The sequence below is a fragment of the Zootoca vivipara genome, chromosome 6, assembly GCF_965207765.1.
Source record: "Zootoca vivipara chromosome 6, rZooViv2.hap1.1, whole genome shotgun sequence".
Lineage (NCBI taxonomy): Eukaryota > Metazoa > Chordata > Lepidosauria > Squamata > Lacertidae > Zootoca > Zootoca vivipara.
The window spans coordinates 52645427-52655969 of record NC_142589.1 but is presented as its reverse complement, the minus strand read 5'-3'; the positions used below and the strand labels follow the sequence as shown (position 1 = coordinate 52655969).

General features: G+C 51.3%; 1 protein-coding gene across 1 annotated transcript; it reads left to right on the top strand.

Moving 5' to 3' along the window:
• Positions 1–216: 216 nt before the first annotated feature.
• UTP11 (UTP11 small subunit processome component) lies at positions 217–7248 on the top strand. Its single transcript, XM_035120432.3, has 8 exons — positions 217–307; positions 1211–1272; positions 2389–2491; positions 3415–3528; positions 4099–4192; positions 4656–4786; positions 6586–6696; positions 7003–7248. The coding sequence occupies exons 1-8, from the start codon at positions 245–247 to the stop codon at positions 7084–7086; spliced, it is 762 nt and encodes a 253-aa protein (XP_034976323.1). The 5' UTR covers positions 217–244; the 3' UTR covers positions 7087–7248.
• The last annotated feature ends 3295 nt before the right edge of the window (positions 7249–10543 follow it).

Genomic DNA, 10543 nt, shown 5'->3' with positions numbered 1-10543 from the left:
GCAGCTGTATTTCCTCGTCTGGTACCAGGGCGAGCTCGAGTGAGGAATTCCGGCAAAGTCTCCTGAGCTGGCCCCGCGGCTGACGCTTCTCCCTCGTTCCGTCCCAAAGGAAGGAGTCGCTTCTCCTTGTATCCGTGCACGCGCTTTCCTCTGCCCGTTCCTAGTTCTTCGGTCACCGCCGAGCGGAAGTGGGTGAGATGGGGACCGGAAGTCGCCGGCGCGGAAGTGCCCGGTTCGCGAAAGCATGGCGGCGGCGTTCAAGAAGGCGGGCAAGTCCCGCCAGCGGGAGCACCGCGAGCGGAGCCAGGTGGGCGGACCAGGCAGAGGCGCTGCGGGGAGCGGGGCGGGCGGGCGGTCTCCGGTGGCGGCTTCTCCCTCTCTTCCCTCCCCGCCCGTCTCGGGTGTCGCTTCCAGGTTTGGGCTCTGCCTTCAGCAGGAGGGCCAGTGATCCCCGCAGGGGCCTCGTCTGGCTTAGAGGTCGCTTCCCTGCGCCCTGGCTGGGTGGGGAAGAGGTTAAAGGTCGTGACCAGGGTGCCCCTCAGGAGCCGAGGCCGCGGCGTCTCTGGAGCTCCTCTCTCCGGCTTCGGGGGGTGTCGCTTCCGAGTTCCGACGCCTCCCTGTTGTATGAGGAGGAGCTGCATTAGGAGGGAACCCGAAGGTTTCCTCCCTCTTCCCCTACGGACGGACCTCTGGTTCGTTGCGAACGTTCCAGAAGTTCAATAGAAATGCCCGGTTGGAAGGGACCCTACCCCAAGGGTTCATTCTAGTCCAACCCCCTGCAATGCAGGGATCACAGCAAAAGCGTCGCTGAGAGATGGCCTTCCGTCCTCTGCTTAAAAACCTCCAGTGGAGGAGAGAGCACCACCTTCCGAGGTAGCTGGGTGTCAGACAACCAAGGCCCACCTCGCTCAATATGGTCTGCACTGACTGGCAGTAGTGGTCAGTCTCCAGGGTCCTTCCCCAGGCCTAATTGGAGATGTTGGCAAGGATTGGACCTGGATGGAAAACAGGCACCCTGCCACTGAGCTTACAGGCCTTTACTGTATGAATAAATGTGCTATAAAACAAGCATAAGCTTCAGTTTAAGTAGTCTACTTGTTTGTTTGTTTGTTTTAAATAAGACACCTTGCACATATATCCACCTACTATGTTTATTGAGCACTTCTCCCCATGTGTGTTTGTTTCTCTCTCCCTGCTCCCCATCTCCCAGCCAGCTTCCCGAAAGAAACTTGGAATCCTTGAAAAGAAGAAGGACTACAAGCTCCGTGCCAAGTGAGTAATGTCTCTCACTCTCACAATATGCCTCCTGCAGCTGCTCACTAGGACCTGCCAGTATCTTGCACAGCAGCAATGTGATTATCATCATCATCATTTATTGCATTTATATCTCATCTCCTCCAAGGAGCTCCAAGTGGTGTACATGGTTCTCATTACTCTTCATTTAATACTCATCCATCCTCATTTCATCCCCACAACAATCCTGTGAGGTAGATTAGGCTTAGAGGCAGTGACTGGCCCAAGGTCACCCAGTGAGTGTCATGGCCAAGTAGGGATTCAACCCCTGGTCTCCCAGGCCCCTAGTCCAGCACTCTAGCCACTGCACCACACTAATTTGGCTGTGTCAAGTTTGACCCTTAAATGTGCTGACCCCAAAATGGTGTGCAGGAGCTCTCCGCCACTGCACTTCTCTGCTCAACAGTTGATGAACAGGAAGGCTTTTCTTGCAGCAGGCAAGGAAATGGGGTCTCCGCCATGGACGTAGGCAGGTTTTTTGTTGGGGGCGCGCGCAGAACCTCAGTTAAGTATTTTTATTGATTATTATTGATCAATAAATATTGGGCCCAATTTTTGTGAGCAGCTAAAATTGGGGCGAAGAATAAATTGGCAACCAATGTAGTTGTTTTAAAATATGGGTTGTGTGCCATCTAAATGGAGCCCCAGGCTGCAATGTGGCTGCTGCATATTGAACGAATTGAGGTTTGAGTTGTCTTCATGAGCAGCACCATGTGGAGTGTGTTACAGTAAACTAATCTGGAACATTTGGAAGGTAAAGCATTCCCCTAATCATCTGTAGTACTTTGCGTGTTCATGGCAGAGGCTTGCATTAGTTCCCAGTGAAATAGAAAAGCCCTGCCACTGGATCAAACCAAAGGCCTCTTTAGTCCAGCATCCTAGTCTGACAGTGGAGAACCAAATCCCTGTGGGAAGCCTCCAAGCAGGAACTGAGTGCACTTTCCTTATTTGTGATGCCTGGCAGCTGATATTCAGAAGCGTAAAGGAAGGAGCAACTCTTCCCTTTCCCCCTTTTCTAGCCCACTCGTAGCCTCTCTGTGGAGGAAACACTGTGTGGAAAGGCTGTGCTAATGTGGATGTTTTGTTGCCTTTCAGTGACTACCATAAGAAGCAGAAAGCACTCCAGGCGCTTCGCAGGAAGGCCGAGGAGAAGAACCCGGATGAATTCTATTACAAAATGACCCGTGTGCAGCTCCAGGTGAGAGTCTGCCTTGGGAAGCAGCCCTGCATAAGGGGGGGGGCATGGCTTCCTGATTGTTTGTCCAAGAAGCTGATAGCAGATCAAATAGCCTTATTAGCCTGAGTAGAGAATAGGATGGGACTATTTTTGAAGGGTGTGTGTGTTCTGTGACCAACTTGAATAGCTTTAAAAGAGATTAGACAAAAGCATAGAGCAGGCATCCCCAAACTTGGCCCTCCAGATATTTTGGAACTACAATTCTCATCATCCCTGACCACTGGTCTTGTTAGCTAGGGATGATGGGAGTTGTAGTCCCAAAACATCTGGAGGGCCGAGTTTGGGGATGCCTAGCATAGAGGAAGGCTCTATTTTACCTCGCACTGTCAGAAACAGTCTGATTCTGAATACCAGTTACTGCAAATTGGAAGTGGGGAGAGTGCTGTTGCATTAAAGTTTTCCTTATTGGCTTGCTGTTTGGCATTTGGTTGGCCACTGTAAGAAGTGAATTAGATAGGCCTTTGGACTCATCCAGATGGATGGACTCTTCTTATGTGGGGCTGCATTGGGGGAGAGACAGTTGCAGTGTAGATTCTACTGTTGACCTTCATGGCTTGATTGACTGGGTGGTGGTAGGGATAAATGCCCTTGTTTGCACCTGTATATTTGCTCCATCTTTCCTACACCTTGTGGAGCATAAGAAATCCCATCTTTGCTATTTTTGTCTTTGGAGTATTCCTGTTTAATTTTCCTGTTCTGTTTGTTTGCTTGTTTGTTTGCCAAAGGGAAAAGGGGGGTTACTAGCTTGTTCCACAGTGTAACCAGTCAGATCTGTTGCAGAGATTGTTGTCATTTTAGGTTTCTGTTGCCCCAGCCCAATCTAAACCCTTATGGCGCCACTGACTCTGTCTGACCAGAAAGTATGTACGTTTTCTTACTGGCAGGATGGAGTTCACATAATTAAACAGCAGGAAGAAGAAACCACGCTGGAGCAGCAGAAGCTGATGAAGACACAGGACCTGAAATACATTGAGATGAAGCGGGTAGCTGAAGTCAAGGTCAGAGCACATTCCCTTCACCCTCTGGGATTCCCACTGGACTTCAAGGGAGTTTACTTCCTGGCACTTATTGTGGGTGTGTGAAGGGTTAACAGTAACCCCTGTAAATGCTGCTCCCTGGTCTACCATGTGTGGAGTTGTGTTTGGCTGTCCTATATGTGGCTTGGCTTGCTTGCAAGAGCTATGTGCCAAGCTTTCCACCGTGCTTCTGTTTTGTGTGAGGCACCCTGGTCTGGTTTTTGTGGATGAATGATCGTGGAGAGCTGCCTGGCAGCTGGATGGCCATGCCTTGTGCTAGGAGGCCGCCCTAGACAGATGGCCTCAGGGAGCCTGGGGACCCTCCTTTCTAGCAGGCCAGCCTATTGGTCCCACTGGTTCTCTGTTGCCTACTCTGACTGGGGTAACTCAGGCCGCTGCTTGTCAGGCAGAGGTGTTGGGGACTTTGCTTTTCACAGTCTGCGTGCAAAGCCTGTGCCCTTCCTTGAGTTCTGGTCCTGCCCCACCACTTCCAGCTCGCCTGGTTCTGTGGCTCCCAGCAAAGATGAAGACTGAGTCACTTTTCTCTCTCAGAAAATTGAAAGGCTGAAGTCGGAGCTCCACCTGCTGGAAGCTGAGGGCAAGCAGCCGAACAAGCACACATTCTTTTTTGACACAAAGAAGGAAGGTAAGAGGGGCATGTACGGTGGGTGGGGGCACTTGGCTGCTCTCTCCTCACCTCCTCTTTCTTGTTTACTTTTCCTTCAGAGGAGCCTTCCTTCTCATCCTTCTCCTTTGACTCTAATGCACTTGAGCTGAATAATGTTGTGAGGGTTGTGGGATGAAAGTTGGAAGAAGGGAAGGGAGGGAGCTGGCAAGCGGAAGAAGAGCCTGCTGGATCAGGCCAAAGGGGGCCCATCTAGTCCAGCATTTTGCTCTCACAATGGCCAACAAGATGCCCATTGGGGGAAACCTATGAGTGCAGGATTTGAGCACAAGAGGCCTCCCTCCTGTGCCCTCCAGCACCTGGTATTCAGAAGCCCCCAGGCTGCTTCCTGTTCTGCATGACCCTTCCTTAGGGCTCTTGAGTGTCTGGTGAGTGGTGTTTCTTGGCTGACTTTGCCAACCCCAGGGCCTTTCCTTTTTTCCAGTGCAAAGATTTGACATTGCCACCCATCTGAACACTGCGCCGGAGCTGGTGGGCAGAGTGTACAACCGGCCGACCCTTGAAACTCTGCGGAAGGAAACCGTTCGGGGGGCCACCACCCAGGCCCAGTTGAAGGTCTGTGCAGCTGTTGCTTATCAGCCCCCCAGAGGCTTCTGCTTGGGAGCTAAACTGAGGGTGTCAAAGCGGGAGGACCCATGTTCTTGTCCTGAGCCGTGGTTGCATACATTGGCTTGTAGTCAGCTGAGTTCTGCTCTGTGTGGACCCACTTAAATGAATGGATCTCGGCTATTAATTTCAAGGGGTTTACTCTGGGTACTTTGTGTAATGCTAAATATTGCCCCAAGTGCCATGAGGACTAGTGGAGAGGTGCTGGAGTTCTCTCGGCTCCCTGCAGATACAGGGGTGACGTGTTAATCTAGGTAGGCGGATAAGAAGGGAAATATTTCTCAGCCCAGGGTTGGCGGCTGCTGATTTTATTTATAGTCTTCAGGCTTGCAGGATTTGGGAAATGGGCCAGAGGGAGCCAGACGTCTGCTCAGCGTGTTTGAGAGTGGGGGAAGGGGATTCCCCCCTTTCTTCCTCCCCTTTCAGTTTGATAGGCTCCAGCCTATCAGGAAGCTCTGCAGAAGGTCACATGACTCCTGCCTGGGATATGGAGGAGGAGGAAGCCTTGAGGAGCAGAAACATTGGGCAATACCCGGCAGCCTGAGAGGAATGCAGAGGCCATCCAGAACTGCTGAGGCAGAGACTGCTGTGGCGGGAGATGGGAGATAAGGTCCCACCCTCCTGTTGGCATATTGCTGAAGTCACTGTGCTAGTTCAGACTGGTGGGTTCTCTCCTCTTCCAGGAGATCTGAGTCACCTTCTGAAGGTGCGACAAGTCTGGATCTGTGCTCCTCAGTGGTGCTAATTAGCTCACACCTGCCGTGAGATGGCCTTGCTCGGGAAAGCTGGGTCTGGCAGCCTGGGGCCTGGGTGCCGTGGGGATCAGCAACATGCTCCCCGGAAATGGCATTGAGCCAGGCCCACAGGAGAGGCCCAAGCTCCCTCTGCGCCTGCTTTGGTGAGATGCGAGACCTCCAGGGTTCCCAGAACAGCCTGCCTGCTTTTGTCAACCCACACCTTCCCACTGGCCCGGTATGTTTATGTCCTTCCATGGCCTACTGCTGTGAATAGTTAGGAAGGGTTGGAGTGAAAGGAAGATGCTCCTTTGGGAAGGTCCCTTTGAGAATCCAGGGGAGAAGTTTGACTGCAGGGTGTCTGTGGCTTCTCTTGAGAATCTGGCTGCAGGAGGCCACTTATTATCCTGCTTTTTCACATGTTGAATATTTAGCTGTGTGATGGGCTCTGGTGAAGGTGCCCTTGCTCAGCTACAACTCCCAGCAGCTTGCATGACTTCTTGTCAAGGATGATGATGGGAATTGTATTCCTTCAGTAGCACCTTAAAGACCAACTAAGTTTTTATTTTGGTATGAGCTTTCGTGTGCATGCACACTTCTTCAGATACAGTGAAATGGAAGTTTCCAGGCTTCCATTTCACTGTATCTGAAGAAGTGTGCATGCACACGAAAGCTCATACCAAAATAAAAACTTAGTTGGTCTTTAAGGTGCTACTGAAGGAATTTTTTTATTTTACTTCGATCCAGACCAACACGGCTACCTACCTGTAACCAGATGGGAATTGTAGTCCAACAACATCTGGAGGGCATCGGAGTGGGGAAGGTTTGCCTGCAGGGTTGAAAGTGGGGTATGCTGGGAACTTTCACTTAACCCACCAAGAAAGAATTGGAGGCAGCCTTGAGCACAGTGTCTTCTCCTTAAGATCGGTTGGAGACACCTGGCGTTTCAGGGAGGACTTGTTTTTGTCCATTGCCAAAAAAATAAGTGTTTATCTCTCTCTCTTTTGTCTTAAGAAATTAGCCCGCCAGAGGAAGAGTCAGTACAACCTCTTGAAGCAGCGCATTGAGAGGGAGCGGAAGATGTTTGTCATCGCTCAAAAGCTTCAGACCCGGAAGGACCTTTTGGTGAGGGAGCAAACTGTGTCTCTGCCTTCCACCTAGTATTGCTCCCCTTTGCTCTTGGTTCCCTCTTTTCCAGGGAACATGGGAGGGGGTCAATGTGTGTCTCCAGAGAGGATCAGTCAGCCCTTCCTGCTTCCCAAGGGTGACGTGGGCAGCTCCACAACCAATTTGAGAGACTGAGAGATCTAAGATGGGTTGCTTGACTCCTTGCTGCTTCCCAGCCCTCCAATGTCTGGCTTTTCTCTCTTGAGCCTTATGAGAAGGGTATGTTGCTTTAAGAAGCCTCACTTTCTTCTCCCCTAATTGCAGGACAAAGCCCACAAAGTGAAGCTGAAGAAAGAGACTGTAAACCAGCCAGCTATTTACAAATTCCAGTTCAGGCGGAAGCGCTGACTGCTGTGTGCTGTGGTGGGTATGATGAAGGACATCTTATTCCACGATAACTTAGAAGAGGTCCCCCCCAGTGGCCTTTCTTGGTGGAGCCGTCTCATTGCACAAATTCATTTTCTCGTTTTCAGAATAAATGTTGTCTTGTATACCTTCTTTTCAAACATATCCAGTGGGAGCAATTCTGATTTATATTGCTTGTGTGAAGGTGCTCATTGAACATGCAGAGATGGGGCCCTAAGGTGGACTTGTCAACCCATAAGAACTGGCAAGAAAATGTCCCTTCTCCTCCAGATTTTGAACTTCTGCACTGGAACACCTGGGTATGAAATGCAAGTGGGTGGATAATAATAAATTCAAACCAAAACAAGCAGTGAGACTTGCATAAAGAAGGTACTTCTTTTCTTCACTCCATATATTAAGTTATTTGGCAGTTGAGATTACAAGAATATTGACTTTCCCTATCTGGGATGGGGCTTACTTTGGTTTCCTCTTGCAGAGAGCTAAGGGGGAGGATTGGGTGGGAGTCATGGCAGCCCCAGATTCCCCCACTCAGTGAGCTGTGCTGATTGACTGGCTTGCCGTAGGCTGCTTTGCTTCTGAAGGATGTTGCAAGGGGTTTGGCTGAGCCCCTCCTGGGATGTGGAGAGGGTAAAGTTCTGCCCACCTTCTGCTCTTTGCAGCTACAATATATTGTGCCACTCAGATAGGGCAGCAGGGAGAGCCTTCCAGAGGAGCAGCCAGCTGGCATTGCCCATCTGAGCTTCTTGGACTTTGTCTAGCAGTGGAGGCTTAGTGTGGAATGCCCAGCAGGTGGCAGTGCTGCTCTGTGGCTGCAGAGGACTCTGCCGGTTGGGGAAAAGCCAGCCAGAGCAGAAAGGGAGCTGCTGGAGTGCTCCTAACCACTCAGCAAGAGGTTGCTTGCCTTGACTCCCATCTGAGATACCAAAGAACTGAGCCAATGTTGTTTGATGAAGTTGATGCTGATGCTGCTTTCAGCATGCAGACCCCTGTGGCGTGGCTCAGGTCTTTGTCTCCAGGAAGATCAATTGGGGTTTCTGTTTACTTTTGTTCTTAATGTGTGTGGCTGAACTGCATTCTTGAGGTGGACCTTTGCAAATGGGTTTCTGCTGCCAGGAGAGGAAGCCCAGCTGGGACACCCTCACCACAGGCTGCAGGCTCTCACCTTGATGAGTGCCCCTCTGGTTTCCGCCCTGTGTTCTCCAACCATATGAGAAGGCAAGAGACTGAGGGACATCCTGTATTCTCTCAAAGTGGGCCATTGCTGGTTTCCTCTGGGCTCCTGATGGTTCTATGTTAGGCGGTGGGCTTTGGTGATCCAGTCTGATGATCCTGCAGAGCCCTGTTTACTTGGTATGATGGCACACCATCAGAATCTCCTGCATTCTCCACATCAGTATTATATGAGGCAGAAGGGGAAAGGAAGGATCTGAAATGCATTTTGGGGCAGACATCCCAGCTGCCTCTGCCCTGGAAGTGTGCCTGCCCACTTGTGGCAGGTGTTCAATCCCACCTGCAGAAAGAACGCTGTGGCTCAGCAACCCAGGATTAGGTGCAAGGAGGTTTGCTTCCTAGACAAGGCATGCAAAATCTTTGTTAAGGGCAGCCCCTCCTTTCCTCTTTCGGCCCTCAATCTTGCAGAGAGTCGTCCTACTCATCTCACACCTGGGGCAGTATTGTTTTCTGCAACCTCCTCCAATCACTACAGGGTTTTGTGAGGGTGAAAGGCTGCAGAGGAGCATGAGAAGAGCCTGGCGGCTGGATCTAACTGAAGGCTGCCCATCTAGTCTTGCACTCTTATTTCACAAGCCCCAAATGAGCCCACAAGCAGGACCTGAGTGCAAGAGCACTTCCCTGCCTCTTCTGATCCACCCACCAATAATTGGCATTCAGAAACATGCTCCCATCTCTGAGCTTGGAGATGATACAGCCAGTGTGAGTAGTAGCATTTGATAACGTCCTCCTCCCTGAGTAGGCATTCTAAGAGCCATTTGTAGGAAGGTGATTCTCTTACGTCTATCTCTAGCAGGTCAGCATGGCGCTTCCTGAGCCAAGGGGTTGCTGGAGGCTTGTTGCCAGGTTCTCCTTACCTCGTCAAAAGAGGTGCTCAGCCCCACCACCACCAACCCAATTTATTTGGACCTGGGGTCATCTTGGCCAGCTCTGGCATCATTCATGCTTGAAATGTGGAAAAGGATTCCATAAGGTCCTCCAGGCCCTTCCTGCTGCAGATAGAAGCCCAGAAAAGTGCCTAGATTGGCAACCAGGGCTGCTGTACAGATCTCTCTTCTCTTGCTGTGTCCCTGGGACAATGCTCAGCCCCACTGAGTGCTGAGGCACCCATACAGCGCTTTTGCTGCAGGACTTTCCTGTATTTCTCAACCCTCGTGAAGTCTGGAGTGGGAAGCATGGGGTGGGGTCTCTGAGCCCCCAGCACCTGCCTGGAGGGATCTGTGGGGGAGAGAAGCAGCTGGGGATAATTATAGTAACAGGAACTGAACAGGCAAGTTTCTGGGAGCTGGGAGCTCCTCCCTCCCTCCTCCCCGTCTCCCTGCTGGGTTATGGTGCATCTGGGCTCCAGGTGACTCAGTGTGTGGCAAAGGGTGGTGGAGCCCTCTTGGGAAATAACCTCCTTGCTTGTGCCAGCTGCCCGCTTGCTGCCCTGAGCCCAGGCTGCTTGGGGGCCACTTGCCTGGGCTTCTGGGTGGCTGATCGAGGGAAGCCAAGAGTGTTTGCCTATCCCTGCTCTCTGAACTTGGCCTCCCTTAGAGGTGTGTGAGGATAGGTGTGTTTGTGGAGAAGAGAGCCCTGCAGGCTTCTTTTTAAATCCTCTTTGCAAGACTGCAGATTGATCAAGAGTTTGTCCCAGAGCAGCAGCTGCCGACGCCACCTTCTCTCTGTTAGATAGGAGGTAACTGAGCACTTTGGCCACAGTCCCGCTGAAGCTTCCCTCCATGCCTGCACCCCGCATAGAGTAGGGAGCTGTCCTAGACCACCATGCCAGCCCATCTCACTCAGCCTTTCTTTCACTGGGACTGGCTGCGAATCTCCATGGTTTCAGGCAGTGTTTTTGCCAAAAGGAAGGGGAGAGGTTGAGGTTTGAACTTGGGACTTTTTGCATGCAAAGCATGTAGTTTTATATACTCCAGAGTGGCTTCTGACAAAGAGCAACCCAATTGCACTTTCGTATCCATTGCCATTGCTAGGAGCAGCTAGCCTGCGTCTTGGGCACAGCTGTCAACATGAGGCTTCCCATGCCTTGAACATGGGCTGTCACTCCCTAACAGGAAGTCATGGCATTGGCATGGCTGGAGCCCCACACTGGGTCCTTGGTGAGGGGCCTTTGGTAGCTTGTTGAGTCCTCAGAGAAGGAGGTGGTTCAAGGTGGCCTTTGCTTCTATCCCAGGCAGGTCAGGGCAGTTAATAACAGCTGCCACAGTGT